Source organism: Catharus ustulatus, chromosome 15, assembly GCF_009819885.2.
Source record: "Catharus ustulatus isolate bCatUst1 chromosome 15, bCatUst1.pri.v2, whole genome shotgun sequence".
Classification (NCBI taxonomy): Eukaryota; Metazoa; Chordata; class Aves; order Passeriformes; family Turdidae; genus Catharus; species Catharus ustulatus.
In genome coordinates, this window is record NC_046235.1 from 4,594,815 (window position 1) to 4,615,619 (window position 20,805).

The window sequence follows — 20,805 nt, forward strand, 5'->3', positions numbered from 1 at the left end:
CAGGACAGAACTGATTGCTCAAAGTTTGTTGGAGCAATGTGCAGGAATATGGTTTATGTAATGGAACAATCAAGTTCCATCTCATCTCTGTGGAGAGATTGATAGATTCTTACACAGCACTGGCAAAAAGTGGACAGAGGTCTTCAGGAATAATTCTGGCAACACTCAGGCAACTTGGGCCCAAGGGTATATATCCTGAGTGAGGTCTGGATAAGCACAACAGCTATTAACCCTAAGCTTTCTTTGGTAATGGGATTATGCCCTTTACGGGTATTTGAACAAAAACAGAGCAAATTTTTAACATGGGGCTCAGCTGATGAACAAACACTACAGAACTCTGAGTCCTGTGGGCTGCACATATTTGAGAACATTGATTGAGCAGGAAAGACAAGCCAAAGATCCCTCTGAAAGTTCTCTCCCTAGAGGATATTTTGGAGTTATGTTCATATTCCCTGATGCATGAGGAAAGGTGATTTGGTAATAGCTTATCACACATGGACGGGGAGAGGAGCTAGGAGTAATGCCCAAAGAGTCTGGCATCAAAAGCCAGCATTTTGTCCAGTGACAACCATGGGTACCCAGCTGCAGTCTGTGTGCACAGTCCTTGCACCCCCCTTCCAGTGCTCACACACACAAACTCACCAGAGCAGTTCTAGAGCATGGCAAGAAACCAGAAAAGGATATCTGAGGAGACAAACTCTGGAGGCTGTTGAAGAACTTGGATTAGTTACACAGCTGCTGGGTTCAGAGGCCTTCCCCTGCTACTTGCAGCTCCAAACAGGACATGAAGGCAGAGTTCTGGTTTGGTTTCTCTTGCTGTAGAGCAAACATTACCCTGGTGCAGAGAGAGTCCTGTACCACTAGGATCTAGGCTGTCAACTCTCTGCTGCAGACTTTTTTCAGTTCCTCCTCATAAAATAGACAAATTGGTATGTTTCTCTTCAAATTTATTTGAGTCTCTGGGCACAAATACATGCCGAGTGGAAAGGTTTTAGAATTTGCATCGATAATGTTTCACTGTCCTGGACCAGGTCAAAAGCAATGCCCTTATATTATTCTTATTTTGCAAGCAGCTCAGCTTTACATTCAAATGTAAATTTTCAAACATAGCAGAGGAAGAAAATAATTTTCGGTCCCATCTAATTTTTTAATGTATGTACCACAGAATTTTATGGTAGATGCCCATGACAAAAAAGCAACTGCATCAAGGGTTAGTATTTGGGTAAGGGCCAAAATGTTTCTATCCTCAATCTTGCATAGAAACCACATTCTTCTTACCACAAGCTGGTGTGCAAAAAAGATGAGCTTGGCTTTTTGTTCATCATTTAAATAGTGTGGAAAATCAGGACTGAGTGTTCAAGTGTAAGCTTAAGACTGAACTAAAAGAGCACTTGGAAATCATCTACGGTGCCTGAGTTCTGCTGACTGTTCCATCAAACAATGTTAACAAGATTATTTGACAAGTTAAAATTCATGGAAGAATACTCTGTGATTGATCATAGAATTTTGACTAATTCATGGAGTGAAAATCTGCAAAGGCTACTGAACACAAAGAGGCTTCACCTGTTGTAGAAAGTCCTAGCACACACTGTCTCTGGAAACAGAGTAATTTAATGTAAAAGCAACAACGACAAATAAAATTTTTACTCTCCCTCAGGTATCTGCTGTACATCACCATCATAGCTGAAATCCTGGGTGAAATGGAATTTTGGTCTCAGCCATTATAGCTTCATTTCCCTCTAAACAAATAAACACATTCAGAACAAAACAAAACAAAAAAACATTCAGAAGAGACACTATTTATACTCCTATGTAAGGTATGTTCAGCCCTTGTTGAATTAAACAGACTTTTCCCACACCTAAGAAAAATATCTATTTTTATCTGTAAGTGCTCCAGTTTAAGAGAAGAAAGTAAATTTCAGACACAAAAATTCGCTGAACTGATTTTTTGCTACGCTTTTTGGACATGGAATTGCACAAATTCCTTGTTACATAAAGGAATGAAAGCCACACTTGCATAATGAAACTAAAGTTTTCTTTTTTTTCTACTGACCATCAGGAATTGAATTGAAGACAGATGTAGGTCAAACTTCTTAGCATTGAGCCCTACCAGCAACCCTTCTGGGTGCAGTTCCTCTTGGGGATAATTAATTCAGACTCTGTAATACCTCACACTTGGACTTCCTTTTAGCAGAGATTAGGCTGCTACTGCTGAGAGATTAGGCACGATTTTGCCAACATATAAAGAAGATGGATTCCAGTTTTTGACAGTCTAATCTGAAGCCTATAAATGCACTCCAGGTCAGCTCCAAACTGGAGCAGAAACAGAGGAAGGAATCAAGACAAATGCTGTGCACAGCTGCCTTTTTCCTAACCTGATAGATGGGAGCAGAGTCACACTGTACTGGCATTTTTCTCTTTTTGGTCTCCATGTTGGTGATGCATATTCAGCATTTAGACTACACATATTAATTTCTCTTCAATGGACAAATTAGATTAACAAGTAAGCAGGTGAAGATGTGTTTTACTGATGCAAGGGTTGAATCCTATAACTGTCTACCAAAGCCCCAAATAATTTTACATTCACTGCAAAAGCTACAATCAAGTTCCTGTTCTCCTAAAATGAAGTCATACCTATTTATGTATGAGCAGTCTTAATCTAAATCAACAAAAATCACTATACCCAAAGGAATTGAAAGTATTTGCATTTTAGAAAATCAGCTCAGTTATTAAAAAAATTAGTTGCTGTCAGCTTGATTCAAAATGTTGGCTCTAGACTTTACATTAATATCATAAACAAAGAAGTACTGAGACATCCTTTATTATACATCCCATATTACACCAAATATTTGCCCTTAATTATCATATCCCTTGTTACATCAAGTATTTGACCACAGACATTTCCAAAAAATTAGGAGACATATAAATCTACTCGGCTGTAGTCCAAAAAGGCAGTGGTTTTGTTTGACAAGACTTCCCTTCATATTTTCTGTTTAAACCTATCTTAATCAGTTGGCTGCACATTTCACTACTTATCTGCAAACCTATCAGTTTTTGCTGAAGTTTATTTGTGGACAAGAAAATCTGAAATAACTTCTAAGACCACTTCATGGTTTATGCTGTTTCTCCTTTACTAGTCAACACTAATTTCATTCTTCTTTTCTTGTGAGAAGCTGCTCCACCCATAGCAAAATAAAGCCCAAGAAAATAATTTTGGAATGGGAGACTGAGTGAATCCAAGAGTTCTTTCTTTCACTTGCTCTTTTCTGCCTTACAAACCTACTATTTGCACAGTCAGGAAGAATGGTGTTTGACTAGTCTGGCAGCTCTTCAGAGATCACTAAATTCACTAACTCCCATCAGGCTAAAACATTCTTAAGAACAGTGACAATTAGAAAGTTCTACAAAGTCTTTTGGGTTGCTGTAAGAGCTCGTGCTCTGCCAAGCAGAAGCAATGTTCTAGAAGCAGGAGAATGAACAACTACGAAGAATTGTCACCGATATGAGGTGGTTTAGCAGTTACTTCATGAAGCTGTTTGCTTTGACTACAGAACTAATTTAAATGGCTTAGCTCTAGTGCTGCTCTGCCCTGGCAGGCACCAGGTCAGCATCAAGAGGGAATGCCTCCACAGCAGTCAAGCTCTTCTCTCCCTACTCCAGTTGCCCGAAGCCAGCCCTATGAAGCTCCCAAACTCTGCCAAACTGCACATTAGCAAGCAAGGAGGAAAACCACAGAAGAATTTCCAGAAGAACAAAAAACCCATCAGGTGTGTCAAATCTCTGACATTCAGAAACCATTTGGGGAAAGCAGCACACGCTGACTTAAGCACTAAAGTATGGATGCTTTAATTAATCCGGGGTGAATTTAATTGCTTTAGTTAAGTGGAAATCGGGTTAAAAATGATGCAGAGCATGCTGGGGTGTGTTAAAAACATGACATATGAGTTGGATGAATCGATAAATTAAAACTGCACAGATGTTTTAATTAAACCCAGGAAACTTAACGAAGATCACTAGAGACTTTTAAGCCTATGATTAATTCAATTCATTTAAAATACCTGTAGAGATATGGGGATGCCTCCATTTTGGGAGTTATAGAAGTTCTCAATCGATAAGTACTTAAGCTGTTCTACCAAAAAAATGGCATGATTTTTATAGAAGTGACTGGACAGCATTAACTGCACAATTAATATTTACATTCTCCCTAACACTCAGCAAAGTTTTGCTTTGGCCCAAATTTATCACAAAGGTTGTATTTTTTCTGGTGCCTTCAGCATGAGACTATCTGTCAAAAAGCAAACACTGGCTGTTACCTCCTCTACCATTGTACAAAGTATCTATTTCCATTACATAATTGCTTTGCTTAACAACTGTTACAAAAAATCAATGTAAGAAATACAAATGAGTCTTCCCATACTAGCAGCAATTTCCAGAAACACAGCAATCTTTCAAAATGATCTCTGAGGTTGCTCAGGTACAAGTAAATTTTGCTTGATTATTTAATCTCTGTAATATTTTCAGTAACAATAACAATGTAGTCCATAAGAACAAGGAAACAGAAGTGAAGACAATATCAAATATCTCAGAACTATTTTAAGGGTGGAGAAGACTGAAGCCCCATTTCTGCTTTGGTGAAGATGAGCTTAGACAATCTCACTAACCACGAACAGAGATTTTAGATAAAGATATTGGAGTGCTTCAGGTGGAGGGAAAGAGACCACTGTTCTGTCTCACTGCAGGAGTCACAGCTGCACATAAAACGAAGAATTTCAAGTGGCATAAAGCAAACTACAAACTGGAGATGGAGACAAAAGGGGACATTTGAGTGCACTGACACTTGATTGATCAGCTAGCTGTGCCAGAAGTCAGATGTCTTGAGGACTTTGTCTGGTCAGTACATTCTGGATTCAGCTCTTGTCAGCCTGGTTGTTTCTTTCTCCAGCAGGGCAGAAACTCTGCCACTGTCACTGCCTGTGCTAAGGAAGACTGCAGTTCCCCACAGTGCCTGAAATGATTTCCAGCCAATCCAGATCAGGTCCTCCCTCTCTTTTTCATGTGCATCAATACACTCAAGGAAATGGAAGATCCCTCACTCTGCCTCTGACTAGAAGAATTAAATTGATCAGTTGTCTTGGGGGTGACTCCCAAATTTGCCCTAAACCAGTACATCAGTTTTGCAACTCATTTTATTACTTTGAAAAGGAAGGAAAAAATGCAAAGCAACCAAACCAACTCTTTTTCTATGAGTAACATAGAATCAGAGCTGTGAAATTCCTGCTTTAGATACAAGCAGTGAAGTTGATACAAAACCACGCAGAGAAACAAGTTTTACTTCCTACCAACAGATGGAAACCAACAGATGTTGAAATCAGCTACTGTCATAGACAAGCATGTAGATATTCATTCGTATGTTTTGATAACTTCATCACTAGGAAAACTGTGGAGGAAGGCAAAAGTAAACCATTTGAGAGGCTTTGGTTGCTCTCTCAGTGAAAGAGTCAGTGAGGAATCAAAGAGATGATGCTTCAAGCTCACAAAAAACAGCAGTAAGGACAAACATCAAATACCAGAAATTCCCTTCAAAACATAAGTGTTGTGATCCATAACAGAAAGCACTAACAGCACAAAGTCACTTCTAGAAGAAGGAACAAAAAAGTGAAATATTTCTTCAAATATTTTTGTTAAGTTTTACATCCTTCCCAGTGAATGCTGCAAATACTATTGGTCCTCTGGTAGTGGCTCAGTGCTGGCTAAACAGCAGATGCAGGACTGCACCCACAGGCTGCAGCATTCAGGGTATTTAAAGTGCAAGCTGTTTTGGTCTCTTTTTAGTTACTATTACTTGCCTTGTTAAATTTACCAGAAAAGTTAAATCATAACATGTTTAACCGCACATTTCCACATTAGCTGCAGATATTTAAATATTTTTCTACATCTGAATAAGAGATTTTTTTGTTTGTTTGAGAAAGTGAAGAGGGATGACAGTTAACAGAATTTAATCTTACTGTTGTAAGGACTAAATATAGAAAAAATACCTAAATTACAGTTTTGAATCCTCATATAGTGTAGGTGTGGAAAAACGTCATGCATGCTGAAATCTGAAGGTATAATTCAGGACTGTTTCTGTTATTCAGGGATGGCAAATGTCTAAGGATGTCTGATAACAGCTGTATTTCTAGAATGTGATTTACAATGCTACTTAATCATAGTTGCTTCAATGACATTTACCATCATCACAAGGAATACAAGATAACCCCTACACAACTGCCAAGATGAACCCTTACAACTTAATGAAATAAACAAACACCAGTACAATTCCAGGGAGACAAAGCAAAGTAAAACTAAAATGTAGATTGCAACACAATTAGATAAACTAACCAATTAAGCACAAAAACAAATTACAAGGCATACAACACAGTGAGCACGATTCAGCTCAGCAGGGCAGAGTGGGAGAAATTCTTGCCCACCAGTGGAAGTATTATGAAGGAAAAAAAAACTTTTTGGCTTGCCAGAATTAAGCTGCATAATGGTTTTTTGTCCTGCATGTATTTATATGGATGTCCACTTCCTTGGTGCACTCAGAACCTTTTGAAATATTCTTATTATTGGAACTCCATTGAAACAGAAAATATTTGTGCAAATAGATGTGTTTGTGCTGCATATGCATAAGAAGGGAAGAAAGAGAAGTAACTAATAATACAGCAGTCTTCAAAGGCAGCTGTGAGACATCAAATAAATATACCCACTTTCTATTAAGTATGAAAATATTACATAATGCTGTTGAAGAAAAATCCATTAATAAGATTTTACTGTGTTTTCATGTGCTTTCCATCTTGGACATAAGCAAAGCAAACTTACTTATAATACTAAGCCAATAAAATCTGGTTCCAGCTCAGCTGCAGTACTTACTGCCTGTGGCTCTCTTTGGTCTCTGAGTGTCTATGATCACATAAAAATACCTGACTGTTTGCTGAAATCAGAGACTTATCATTCCTTGCATATCCACTTTTTACCGATCATGTTTGTCCATCACTGGCATCAGTGACTTATTTCTCCTCCTCTTTTTTTTTTCTTCTTTTTTTTTAAATCCTTTTAGCCTTGTCTGAAATTTTATCCTGCAGAATAAATCTGCCTTCTTAGCTGCACCACTATCCTACAAGCTCTTTGGGAAAAGGAATCACACATAATTTCAAGTTCATAGGCTGTAGCAGGAATTCAGAAACATGAGAGGACAATGTACTTCTCATGCACAAATTTGCCTGTATGTTTACTAGTGGTTTAATACAGAAAACATGCTAACAAATTGCTACATGAGATGCAACTATTAGGTGTGTTTAAAAACTTTAAATACAATTATTTTAAAAATTTACAGCATTTTTGTTGCCCTGTAGAGACCCAACCATAACAAGAAGAATGAAGATGTGCTTCTAAACAACAGGAGAATCTCCACTTAAAATGATTCAGGACCCTAAATTCAACGCTGGAATCAGTAGAAGCCATAGAAACTTTAAAGTTAATATTTTGCATGTTGAAAACTATATTCTTAAAGTCTGTTTCCTCAAGTATTCCCAAAACTACAAGCAGCTCCTGGGTTCTATTCCAACTCTGCAAATATTCTCTTAAAAAGAATGCAGAAGGTATGAGCACCACTTCCAGCCTGGTGCAGAGAAGGGAGCAATCTGAGTGCTGCTAATCCTCCTGTCCAATCTACACCACACTGGGGGGACAGGTGCACATTCCTAAGCAGCAGTGAAATGTTAGGATGTTAAATGCCTTGTGTAGTAACAGAAATTTAACAAGGTATCTGTTGTAGAATTTCAGAGTCCAGACCCTCCAGCCCCCTGTTCTTACTTCTAATCTCTAAGAGGATCCATGAGGATTGATGCTGCAGACTAGACACGATGGTTCCTATTGCCTGTGTGCCCCGAGCTCCTTCAGGAGCCATGACCTCTAACAATTTGACAGAATTCAGCCTGTGACCCCTTCAGCCCTTGGCTCCTGTTTAAATTGCCAATTAGAAAGAGTTGCAGTGATGGATTTTGTGTTGGCTCTCCCCGTGTACCTGACACTGGATCACTATCTCATTTCATGCAGGCAAGTGAGCAGCTGATAGACAGCAATGGCTGTCAGTCATTGTCAAAATAGTTTATCCGTCTATTTATTTATTCTGTAATTAATTTTAGGCAGAATTAATGGCACAAGCCTCTTCTTAGAGTGTAATGCAGTTCTATAAAACTAAGAAAAACAAGAGCAGGCAAGCAATCACTGCTGTGTACATAAAAATCTGGAAGGTAACTGAGGACATGACCAGTTTGCAAGCAATGAAAATAGCCTGCTAATAAAATATGAGACTGGGAAAATGAGAGGAAAATTTATAACAAAGGCGTTTTAAGGTACTGAGTCAGAGAGGTGGGAACTGCTGGAGGGGAACACAGCCAAAGACAGCCTTGTCTGTTCAAGTATCAAAATGATGCTTCCACCCACTGTGAGAGAAGATTTGAGTGACAAGCCAGGGCTACGCTGCTGCTGCAGCACGCACAGAAGTTGGCACACATACACACATAAATACACAAAACCCAAAAACAAACCCACCCAGAAAGCCATACAAAGAGAGAAGCTGAACATGCTGAATTCTGTCAACTGCAAAAAAGGATGTGAGATATGTGTGGGTGACAAGTCAGGAACGCAGCATTTCCAGAGAAAAGCACACTTTTTTTTCTTCCTTCAACAGTACAGTTTAAACGTAAGATAATACATGCTATGATTATGAATGTATAAAATGCTTACCAAGAGTTTTTCTTCTTTATCTTTTTTTCTTTATCTCACTTCTTCTCAGCCCTACCCTGCATTCTTGCTCTAACAAAGTGGAAAATACCATCATTCATATCTTAACAATAATGAAAGTATCATTCCATACTTTCATTAAGGTTCATAGTCAGGATTTTTTTTTTTAAATTCATTTTCTTTCCTCATATTCAGGTTTTTACAAAGTTTTTTCAGACTATTTTCTTCATTGCATCTCTAGGTCAGAATTCTGACCTGGTTTCCAGTAAATAAAATCTACATTAAATAAACATATTTTTCTCTACATTGATAAATTCAGTTTTCTTCAGTCACGTTTATGTGCAACACTGCTTCAATAATCATATTGTTAATTTATTGATCTAACCTTCATCTGTATGGCTCTTCTTTTCAAGTCTTGTTTCAGGTTTTTATCTTATGGAACATGAGCTTCATACTCTAACATAATTTACAGACTCTCTTCACCCCACACCACTCACTTGATTGAATTCTGACTTCAGTCTTTCTAGGAGCTAGGATAGGATGCTTTTGGAAGTCAAATTTTAGAACTGTTATGTTTTGGAGCTGTTTCCTATGCTCAGTCTCCCCTCTGAAGGCCCCATCTGCCCTCCATTGTCCACAAGATTTGGATCGCCCCTCTTTAAAACTGCCTTTACCACTGTGTTCCCCCAAGCTGACAACAGTCACACTGCTGATGTGTTTATAACATGGCAATATCACCATTTTCCTGTATCTTCATACCTGTCAATTGGTTCCCATTCATTCTTTTTAAACTTTTATTGAGGTGTGCATCCCTGGAGTCAGGGGCTGCTTTTATTTATTTGTTTTGCATGTAAAGGATTAACCAAAATAGGTCAGCTTTAACTTATATTATTGCTCAAGACAATATCTTAATAATGCCTCAAACCTGGCAGTTTTCCTACACTGCTGTTCCTCTTTACTCTGGAAACCCATCTGGTGATGGTATCACTGTGTTTGATCCACCCTCCCTCCCCTGTCTGATCCATAACCTGTTAGTGCATTTGCAGGGAGTAATTTGAATAGTTCAACACCCATTCCTCAGTTTGACCGTGCCATGGAATGCCCAAAGTGCTGCCCCACCGCAGCTCCCATCTCTTCTGTGAGGCCATGGCCATGTGCAGGACAGGCAAAGAAAAAAGGGGATTCAGTATCCCCTCACTTTCCATTCAGAGTCCAGGGAGCTTAAGCTATTTCCAGTTCCTAAAATTTTGAGCCAAGTTACGATGACAAACAGGGTTTCCCTGACTCACACAGAGAGGAAATATGCACTCCTATACATTAACAGCATGTGCTGGACATCATTCATTCCTGTGGGCCACGTGCTCTACAGAAATGAACCAAGTACTGAGTTATTCTGTGGAAAGTACCCCAAAATTTTGTGTTGTCCCCATTGCAATCGCTCCAGAACACTGTATCCCACTGGGAGCATTCTGGATGTGGCACAAAGAGAGCAGTTTCAAGCAGTGTATTCAATGGATGAAAAAACATTATGCACAGTTGTCCAAGCAAGAAGCCCCTCAAAAGCCTCAGAGCAAAATGAATCTCAAACAACTGAAATTAGATAACAACTAAAAAAACGCAAGAGTTGCTACTTCTAGCAATTATGCCTTACTTACCTAATAATTGTCAGCTTTTTACATTTTTTACACAGAGATTAATAGCCCACACATAACAAAGAAAATGGCAGTAGTAGAGCTCTTACTGTGGTGCAAACAGCAAATCCATTAGAATAAATTTAAAGAGAGAGAGACTACTCTTTACAGTTTTGTAACTATTGCAAACTAAATAGGTGTTGCAAAAGAAATGAAAAGAAATTTAAAAAACCTACCCTTCTTTTTATACTTATTAAAGTGGCGCCGTCCTTTGCCAGTAAGCCAAAAACAAACAGAATGAAAATAAAATAATGAAAAACCCACACAAGGAGAACAGGAAAAGAAATTGTGAATAACACAAATCTGAATAATTAGAATAATCAGATTTAAAAGTCAACTGATCAAACATTGCACAAATTTATGGTTTAAAAAATCCAAAAGCCTTAATTTCATTTAGATTAAAATATTAAACATATTTCTTATTACAATTGCATAATCAACTAGAAGTATCTGCCAAATGGCAACTTCATGGCAGTTGACATAAGCTACTTGACTCCATTTCTGTCCTCCTTTCACAAACTGGACACCATCTCTTAGCAGGCAATGCTCATCATATCAATGCAGAAATTCCATGTGATGGTACATTGTTCACCTTTTGAGATTAGCTAAAGATGCTTATGATGCAAATCCAAGTATTTTAAAATGCAAAATTAAAGGAGGCTCTGATCACAGTTGCAAAATAGTATTTGACAGTGTCATTGGAAGTGGTATTGTTAAAGGAGTGGAAGAGTTGCATGCCCTTCAAACATCTTATGAGATGAAATGAAATCATAGCCAAGTCTGAGTCACTTCTAGGAACTCAACTCATTGTAACATTGAACTCCATTCCCAAGTGGTGAAAGGCAGGACATGATGAAGGATGCCTGCAGATTCACCACAGACCTTGAAAATCCAAACTATCATCAGACATAAACAGCAACAATTCTAAGCAAGAAGAACTTCTTGATATAGTTCAGTGGTTATATCACAAAAGTTACAGAAAAATAGAGATTAATAGAAAAAGGTGACAACACACCAAAAACTTAAGATAATCACAGCTGCAGGTCTAATTTTTTAATTTATCCTTGGCAAGAGCATCACTTTTCATCAATAACTCCTACATGTAATTGTGGACAAGAGGTTATTCATAGTGCAGTTCAATTCACAGCAAATCTTCCACTGGCTTTAACTGTACACACTTGCTTCATCAGGACACATCTCCACATGGAATTATCCTTTGATTATCAGATTTTCTTTTTCTTTGTATGCCTTATCTTATCCACATGAGATCAAAATGCATCATTACCTTTTTTGTATGTCAGATGAAATTCTTTAACCTTAACAAGGTTAAACTCCAAAGGGAATCTTGCCTAAGCAAGAATGGAGTAAATCTGCTGATACTGAGTACCTGATAATAAGCTATTTCCACAGGATGAGAGTCAGAAATACCCCACACAGTGTTTGGCAGGAATGTATGAGAGGGTGAAGTTCCATTTTGGTCAGGGTATGAAAGTGTGTTACAGCCTGTGGGTTGGGGCAAAAGTTCATCTCCTTCCAGTAATTTTCATCGTGTTTTCTTGAAGCTAATGGATCTGAAGTCGAATGTGTACTGTCTCTCACAGCTTTCCTTCATTTTTATCTTTCAGAACCACGTGGGTGGAGGCGTCCCTGTGCACTGCCTGCAAATGGTTTGCAGAGACTCCCCTGATACCTCACTGCCTCTGGTGGCCTCAGGATCAGCCCTGGAAGGGTATTTGTGGGATAAAGAATCATGTTTCCTGTCCATCAGTATGGGGTTCACACAAAGAGAAGCGTGCAGACTGCTGTTACTGCATGGACCAAGTTCTTAAAGCCATCTGAGGAGCTTGTTCACATTTTCTCCCCATTTCTCTATTTGAGTCTTGCATCAAATTATTTTATGGTGGAGAAATAAGATATTGAAAGATGCATTGGTAGGGAAATAATAATTGAAAAAAATCAAGTTGAAAAAAAAATTATCCTTCCATACTTGTGACAAATAGAAATTTAACTGTGTGGTAGATGTACACTAAATATATGTCCATACATGTAATATGATGTAAAAGATGTAATTCTCTATCTTACTTTACTGTGCTTTACCTGCATAGAATCCCAGTTTTGATTTCTGTGTTCTGAAACTGCTCTCACATATGAAGAGCATCCAAGTAAGCAGAAAAACCTGTGGCTGTGAGAGCAGCATGAAACAGGTGAGGTACAAAGCCCTTACACCCAGCTCTCAGGGTGACACTGTGCAGCTGTTCCTGCACAGAAACACGAGTTCTGTCAGCACACCCATGTTCTCATTCTGTGTAGTTTTTCAAGCTGCTTTGTTCTTTAGAAGTACCACGATGTCTGACAAGAAAACAGTACAAGAGTTGAAGGAAGCTTCCATGAAACCATTTCTGCTTTTGAGGGAAAAGAGGCAACAGAAAGGACAAAGCAGGAAGCAGAGGGAAGGCATTGAGGGGCAGGAGAAGCCTGACAAATACAGTTTGACAAGCACCCTATAAAAAAGCTATTTATCTGTCACAGCCTGAACAAGTATTTTCTAGCTTTAACAGGCATACAGTGCTACACAGAGGTTCAGTAGACAATGCAGGATTGCTCCACAACTCAAAATGCAAATGAGTTGATATAATGGCCATGTGTATGTGAAGGGTGGCAGTGAAGCACACACTCATTGCATGCATACTTTCACAGGTTAACACCACAGAAATGCACAGAGCTGTCAGTCTGTATTTATAGCTCACATTATCACACCATTTACTTCGTGCAATACAGATATCTCCTCTCTAGAATTACCAGCTGTCTTAATTTCTCAGGTAATCAAACAACTACTTCAAGTGTTCTGTATAATGAGCAGGGTGAGCACTGAAATATCAGCCTTAGCTTTTCAAGGCCCTTGGGGTCTCTATTTTTCTTCTTTTTTTTTCTGGTTTTTTTTTTTTTTTTTTTTTTTTTGTACTGGGGCACCTTCAAGAGCCAAATGTGGAGACAAAATTCAGAAATTACTCACTCCAGTGAAACTATAGTAGTTACTCATGGAGTATTTCATAGACACACAGATATGTTATAACAGTGACAGAGGTGAGGCACAACAAATTTTCCTCACTGCATCAGCAGTCTAAGAAGAAATGAGCAAATTTCTAAGGCCCTTCAAATTATTTCAGAAAGCTTTCAAACACCAGGCTTTCCCCCTTGGAACATTAACAACCCTGTGGAAAATAATTGTAAGCATGATACTGACAGCATGCCTAAATCTCCCACAAACTAAGAAGGAAGCAAACTGTAAAATATTCTGAGTGTGCTCAGGAGCAGAGGGAAATACAACCAAGCCACTGAATTTAGGCAACATATTTGCTACAGCTGTACAAACTAAAGAGGTCCTCCTTTATGAATCCTTTCCCTAAGACTACCATCCAAAACTCTCACAAAAACTTCTTAAATACATACTGCAAATCTACAGAGGTCATTTAGATTTCCACTTAATCCTTGATAGCAATGTATTTCCCAGTTTTAGTTGTTAAAATTTACAATTGACATTTCATAAAATGTTTATTTTAAGATTTTATCAGGTCCTACCTCCTATTTTTCTACAAAAGGCAAAGTTCCTTTGGCCAAAGGAAGAAAGATGCTTTGTACTAGAAGTAAGTCTCAGACAAGCCAGAATATGTACTACACTCTATCAATGAAGACAATTTGCCTTTTCCTGCAGACCAGCTAATGATTATCAGAAAGCAATGATGATTCATCCACTTTTCCAGAAAATTACAGTAATTTCACTGTATAAGGCGCACCGGAGTATAAGGCACACTTTTTTTTTTGTAGTTAGCATCCATGTGCAACAAATAATTAGTAACAATCACACCAGCCGTGCTGTTTGGGTTACAATACAGGATGTGATCTAAGTATCTATTCTATCACTATCTGTTGAGGGTGGGGGCAGTGATCCTTATCTCCATGGGAGATGTTCTGCTAACGGGCCAGCCATCGAAACCAGGTGGGGCATTGTTCTTTATCTTTTCACAACCCATCCTTCCTCCAGCCAGTCATTTTCTGCTAATGGCCATTGAGTCCCACTGTGCGACTGATAAAATTACTTCATCCCACTGGGATTTGCTCCAGACAGGGGGGAGAGCCAAGCCTTTCCTACTTGCCTTTCTTACCTAGATAAAAACTGAAATTCTGGGACACCAAGTCACCCTCTTTTCCCTGGACTCCAGAGGAAAACTGTACTTTTTTTCCATATTATTGCTGGACCTTTGGAAGGAGGCTGCACCCTTCTACAAGACCACTGCTTCAACTGAACCACATCTGTCACTGCATGAGGACTGCAGCCACCATTTAATGGCACTGCTACCAACACCCTGACTGATGGATGTCACTGTGAGGGGGTGTCAGGTTGTACTTTGACTTTGTGTCTTAGTTTGGAGGACAGGTGTCTGCTAAGAAAGGCAGGAGCTTCTCTTTTAAATGGAGAATGTAAACCCCCTCCCTCCAAATTATTACAATTTTGAATAATAGGAGCTTTCAAGCAAAGATATGGGAATTAGGAATAACAGTTCTTTACTAGGGAAATTAAAATAGAAATACAGTACTACAAAGAAACAAACTCCAAACCCTGACAAAGTCAGAGTACAACCTGACACCCCGTCAGGCAGGGTGTTGGTAGCAGTTTGATGAAATAGTGGCTGCAGTCTTCTTGCAGTGACAGATGTGGTTTAGTTGAAGCAGTGGTCTTGTAGAAGGTGCAGTTTCCTTCCAGAGGTCTAGCAGTGAGAGAAATCTCGTTTTTTTCTAGAATCCAGTAGAGAAAGGGTTACTTGGTGTCCTAGAATTTCAGTTTTTATCTAGGTAAGAAAGGCTTGGCTCTCACCCCTGGCTGACACAACTCTCAATGGGATAAAGTAATTTTATCAGTCACACAGTGAGATTCAATAAGCCATCAGCAGAAGATAACTCCCTGGAGGAAGGATGGGGGGTGCAAAGATAAAGAACAATGCCCTACTGGTTTCAATGCATGGCCCATTAGCAGAGTATCTCTCTCAGAGATACAGATCACTGCCCCACCTGGGTCACAACAGATAGTGATAGAATAGATACTTTGATCACATCCTGCATTGTAATCCAATACACTTTGTCAGTGTTTGGGGTTTGTTTCTTTGCAGTACTGTATTTCTATGTTAATTTCCCTAGTAAAGAACTGTTATTCCTAATTCCCATATCTTTGCCTGAGAGCCCCTTAATTTCAAAATTACAATAATTTGGAGGGAGGGGGTTCACATTCTCCATTTCAAAGAGAGGCTCCTGCCTTTCTTAGCAGACCTCTCTCCTCCAAACCAGGACACGTGCCGAGCCCTGCTGAGCCCCAAGGCCCCGCATGAGCTGCGTTCCCCCACCGCCAAACACTGCAGCCCTGCGCAGTTCAGCTCGCAGCCCACACTTCCACCTTGGCAAACTTCTGAACTTTGTCCATATATAAGGTGCTCCGGAGTATAAGGCGCACTTCCGTGTTCAGACCAAAATTTTAGTCAAAAGGGTGTGCCTTATACACGTGAAATTACTGTAATATTTTCTGCCATTTCTGCCCACTACCTTTGCCACAACACAGGCTATAGCTATGCAAGCTCATTGGAAATGTGGCAGTGTTTCCTCTTGAACATATTTAACTCAAGATCTAAAAATAAAAAAAGCAAATTGTTCCATTTGAATCTAGCTCGGATCCATGTTAGCTAGCAGGTACTGTAGATCAATAGATCACAGACACACACTGTGGTTGTTTGTAAATACAGGGAAAATGATACCTTTAGCACAATCTGCTCCGTGAAATCCTGGAAAACAGTGGCAGACACCTGACACACACTCGCCATTCCCATGGCAATGACGTGGGCAGTCTTGCACTGAGTCTGAAATTAGAGCATCACAGGCACATTAATTGGTTTGCTCCTACTTAGGCTATAGATTTCTTGTTTAATTTTTCTCCATTTTAATTTGTCCTCAATAATTACAAATACAAGCCCTAAGAATATGAACACCTCAAGGTTCAGGTGAAGCAGCATGCACTGAGTTTCATGACAGCATGAGCACACGTAGAGATCTAGCAAAATACTAAAGTCACATATTAAGTTCTGGGATTTATTAGAATCCAAAATCTTCTGATAGTGCTCAAATCCTCTGTTCCAAAACCAGGTAGGACCATTTAAGATCTCTACAGCCATGCTTGAGTTTATATTGTGTGGTAAACACAAAATCAACACTCTCCCTTTTGCAATGACATTTTGTTCTTGCTCAACCACTCTGCCATGGGAAACTGATTATCCCAAGGACTGTGTCTTCTTTTCCTTCTACAGGCATTTAAAGCCTCATTAATTAAGCTAAGAAAAATATCTGCTGAACATGACAAAGAGCAACTCTTTTACTCTGGCAAGTCTACTCAATCCTTTAAAAAATGAATTTAAAAGCTGCAAGTGGTTGTGCAAGAGGATGAAGAAGAATTCTGTAAAAACAGAGGACAAAGTTTAATATCAGAGTTTGAGTGACTAACTGAAACGTTGATGACTTCAATAATATGAGAAGAGCAGACACATCAGCCTGATAACATTTCAGCTGTACCAAAATACTTATTTTCCACAATTTCTGTTATCATATACTGTTATCTGTTATCATATATAAAGCATATACTGCTTTGCATAATAACAATCTAAAAATGAAATTCCCTTTCTGAAATTAATTCTTAAAATTATATTAATTTGAAAGCTGTCGGATTTCAGTGGAACATATTTTCAACAGTGAATTATTGGAACAAAAATCTAATTGGAATATTACTCTTCATTTGGGTCCTGTGGCTCCAAATGAAATGGTTCTGTCAGCCCCAGGCACCAAATCAAGCTGCTGTACAACACAGAAAAGAAAACTTGGATTTGGAACTAACAGAACTATAGAGTATTTTTATTTGTCAAATTAAACTGCAAAGAAGAAAAGGATTCAAGTAGAACTTTCAATCTAATTTCACAGTTGCAGGACACCAAATACAAAATGTCTAAAGCAAATTTTCAAAGAGATGTCATTAGCTTGGCCGCTTAAAATGATTCATGTAAACAATGAAAAGAAAAATTGAAATGTAATGCTCAAAGATATCATTTTTTCTCATTGAAGAAGCTTGTTTATAGATTTATTCATTATTTTGCTTCATGGCACACAAAAGCATTTTCTATGTATTCAAAATCATGGTAAATTTAGTATTGTCTGGGAGTTAACATAATTTCTGTTATTCTTCCTCCTCTCCCACACCAGAGAGAAGTTCAGCTGTCTCAGAGCCTTTCATTATGAAGCATCTGATACAAGGTGTGTGTAGAACCAGATAAAACACTATATTTTTCTCCAGATTTCATTTCAATTACTATCATTGCTCTATCAAGCAGCCTACATGGCTATTACACCTTTGATGCTCTTGAAAGCTATAGCCTTGACCAGGCAACTCTTGAAAGGGCAGCTTATAAAATCCTAAGGTTTTCTAAGCACAACAGGGGCATAACAAGATAGAAGCACAAATGTTGTTGCTTTTAGAGAAGTGGGAAAAGCCTTCTATAGGGAATTTTTTTTTAAAGCATATATATATTTATTTTTCCACATTTATAGAGAAGTGCGTTTTTTTCATCTTAATTCAGGGTAACAGAAACAATTATGTTTGTACCTAATGGCAGTATTGATTATCTACCTATACCCTTTGGGCCCTAGGCCAATAAACCGAATGTTATGCTAACATAAAAGGGAAAAAAAACCCTAAGCTGCCTATTTTTAATAAGGCAAGACTAGAAAACACCGCTGACTATTTTTCATCAAAACTAAAACCTCATTTTTAATTTTTACAGTTTCCCTAAACTAAGAGGAATTACAGATCTATACAACACATTTAAGACTTCACCAGTCAAGACAGAATACCACATAGGATACCTGAGAATTTGTTATACCACTGTGAGAAGATAGCAAAGTTCATTAAGAGCTTCAAAGGTCAACAAATCTAATAAAGCTTGGAGAATTTAGACTCAGTTTGATTTTCAACTCAATGTAATCCTATTCTAACAAAACTGCAGCTGGATGTTCTTCCACCATGTTGAGGAGATGACTCACTATTAGGTGAGTGGTAAGCTGTAAGACAACATACAGCTAATTAACTGGCTCAATTAATCTCTAGGGTGGCTGCAAACAATAATCTCATTTGCAGCTATCAGTTTCTTGAGCTGTCTTTCCAGCAAGATTAAACAGCTCTCCTGCTGGATACTATTCCACCTGGGTGTAAAGAAGCTTCTTCAGAGAAGCAAATAAAAAAGTATCAAAATGACAGAGATAGGGGAGAGGAATATTAGCTGGGGAATGCTTCAAACCACACTGAACTTTCCTGAGCTTTGTTTTCCAAAACTAAACTTTAGATCTATGGGAATGCTAAAATATTAAGAGAAAAATGAGTGAATTAAAGTCAGCACACCCCATTACTGACTATCTGCCAGAGTAGCGTTGAGAAAAAAAATGCACAGCATACCGTAAGGACAAATAGGCCAAATACTCAGGACTGCCGGAAAATATTACAGCTTTGGGTAAGGGAGGATATAAACAGAGAGGAAAAATGGTGGAAATACCTACCCAAAATGACTGTACTGAAGGACACCACCTCTTTGTCCTTGCCATCATTGTAGAAAGCCAGGTGCCACAAACCCACATCCAGGTACTGAACAAACACAGCCTCGTTCTGGACCAGGGTCTGGATGCTCCGGCGCTCCCGAGGGGACTCCACCACACTCCACTTCTCTTTGCCATCCAAACGCTCCATGAAATCATACTGCAGGGAGAAAAAAAACACAAGGGGGAAAAAAAAAAGAGAACACAAACAAACAAACCCCCAAACAAACAGACCTGAATACAGAATGCTTCAGCTCAAAATCTGACTCTGTTTTCTCCTCTACCTTGTTACAAAACAGTATTTCTGGAAGAAATGTGAAAGTAACATTTAATAGTTCACCATGGAACTTAAAGAGATTCTGTGACTTTATTCTTTCTTAAGCAGTGACCTACAATTATGCATCTTTCCTCTGCATAGGTGATCATAAAATGTACGAATTGACAGGATGGTTTTTGAGAAACAATTTGAAGTCTGTTATTTGGCCATTAATTTTAGGTTCCTACACAGCTTTCAGAGACCCAGGAGACCCATACTCTTTTCTAGGCCTGCAATAAATTCTTTTTGCAAGAGGAACTGACATGTGAGGTGCAACTCCAGACATATCATTGAATGGAAGCCCCCAGAATGAAAGGGGAATAGCACAGACAGGAAATGTGTTTGTCTAATTTAACTGATCACCAGATAAAAACACACTGCACAAATTTTACATCACAGAGTAAAAGTTGCTTACCTGAGGTTGTATGAGGAACAATCAGGGCAAGTGTGATACAAAAACCAGAGGGAGCATGGAAAGGAATAACACAAATAAGGGAATTGAACTTATATTAAGGAAAATTGAGAATTTCTGTTTGGATGGCTTCCAAATAAGGTAGAACATTGCATTAATCTTTGGAAAAGGGATCAAACAGAGCAAGTGATTATTTAGAGCACAAGAGCGATGGCACCATTAATGGTATGAAACTTAAAAAAGAAAGAAAAAAATTTAAGATGAATGTCAGATAAGCTTCCCATCTATTAAGCTCAGTAAATAGCCTCCCAATGGAGATGCCACAATTAAACAGGACTGGAAGAAATATTGGTTAGTCTACAACAGGGAATAACTCTGCATAACAAAACAGCTGGGCTAGCTGTCCTAATAGGCTTTTTTTTCTATCTTTAATGTCTGTGATTCTGGAGCTCTCAAGCTCAACTGAGTGGATCTCATAGTCCCTATCTAAGGGAAGCCCTTAAGAAACACCAAAAACAATATATCTAATCTTTTGATAGCTGTATAACAAGTCCCCTATGAAAACACATCTTGTTTTAGACACATTTATCTGTGTAGGAGTAGATAGAGATAGATAGACATGTCTAAAGAAAGATGTATGTGTTCAATAAAATACAGTAATAGTATGTGCTTGCTTGCCAGTAGCTTCATTACATTTCCCTCCGTTATCTCTAACACTTCCAGGCTGTGCCCACAACAGCTACAAGAGAACAACTACCTTCCCCTGCTTTCAGTTTAAACAGAAAACTGCAACCTTGCCTCCTAAACAGAATAAACATCCAGAGAAGGATGTCTTGCACACTGTATTTCATTAATTAACTGTGAGCCCTACATGAAATAAAATAATGAAGATTCTCCCTTCTAGTGGAAGAGACAGACAAATTTAACAC

General features: G+C 38.5%; 1 protein-coding gene across 18 annotated transcripts in view; it reads right to left on the reverse strand.

Annotated features, from left to right (window-relative positions):
- TENM2 (teneurin transmembrane protein 2) overlaps positions 1–20,805 on the reverse strand; it is a 619,293-nt gene that overhangs the window by 86,852 nt on the left and 511,636 nt on the right. For 10 of the 18 annotated variants that reach the window (XM_033073572.2, XM_033073565.2, XM_033073566.2 and 7 more), the window contains 3 exons: positions 19,113–19,308; positions 16,277–16,378; positions 10,652–10,684 (listed from right to left, as the gene is read on the reverse strand). In XM_033073572.2, the coding sequence (XP_032929463.1) occupies positions 10,652–10,684; positions 16,277–16,378; positions 19,113–19,308 (331 nt within the window). The remainder of the gene's footprint in view (positions 1–10,651; positions 10,685–16,276; positions 16,379–19,112; positions 19,309–20,805) is intronic. The other 8 variants (XM_033073571.2, XM_033073569.2, XM_033073568.2 and 5 more) reach the window with 1 other exon arrangement.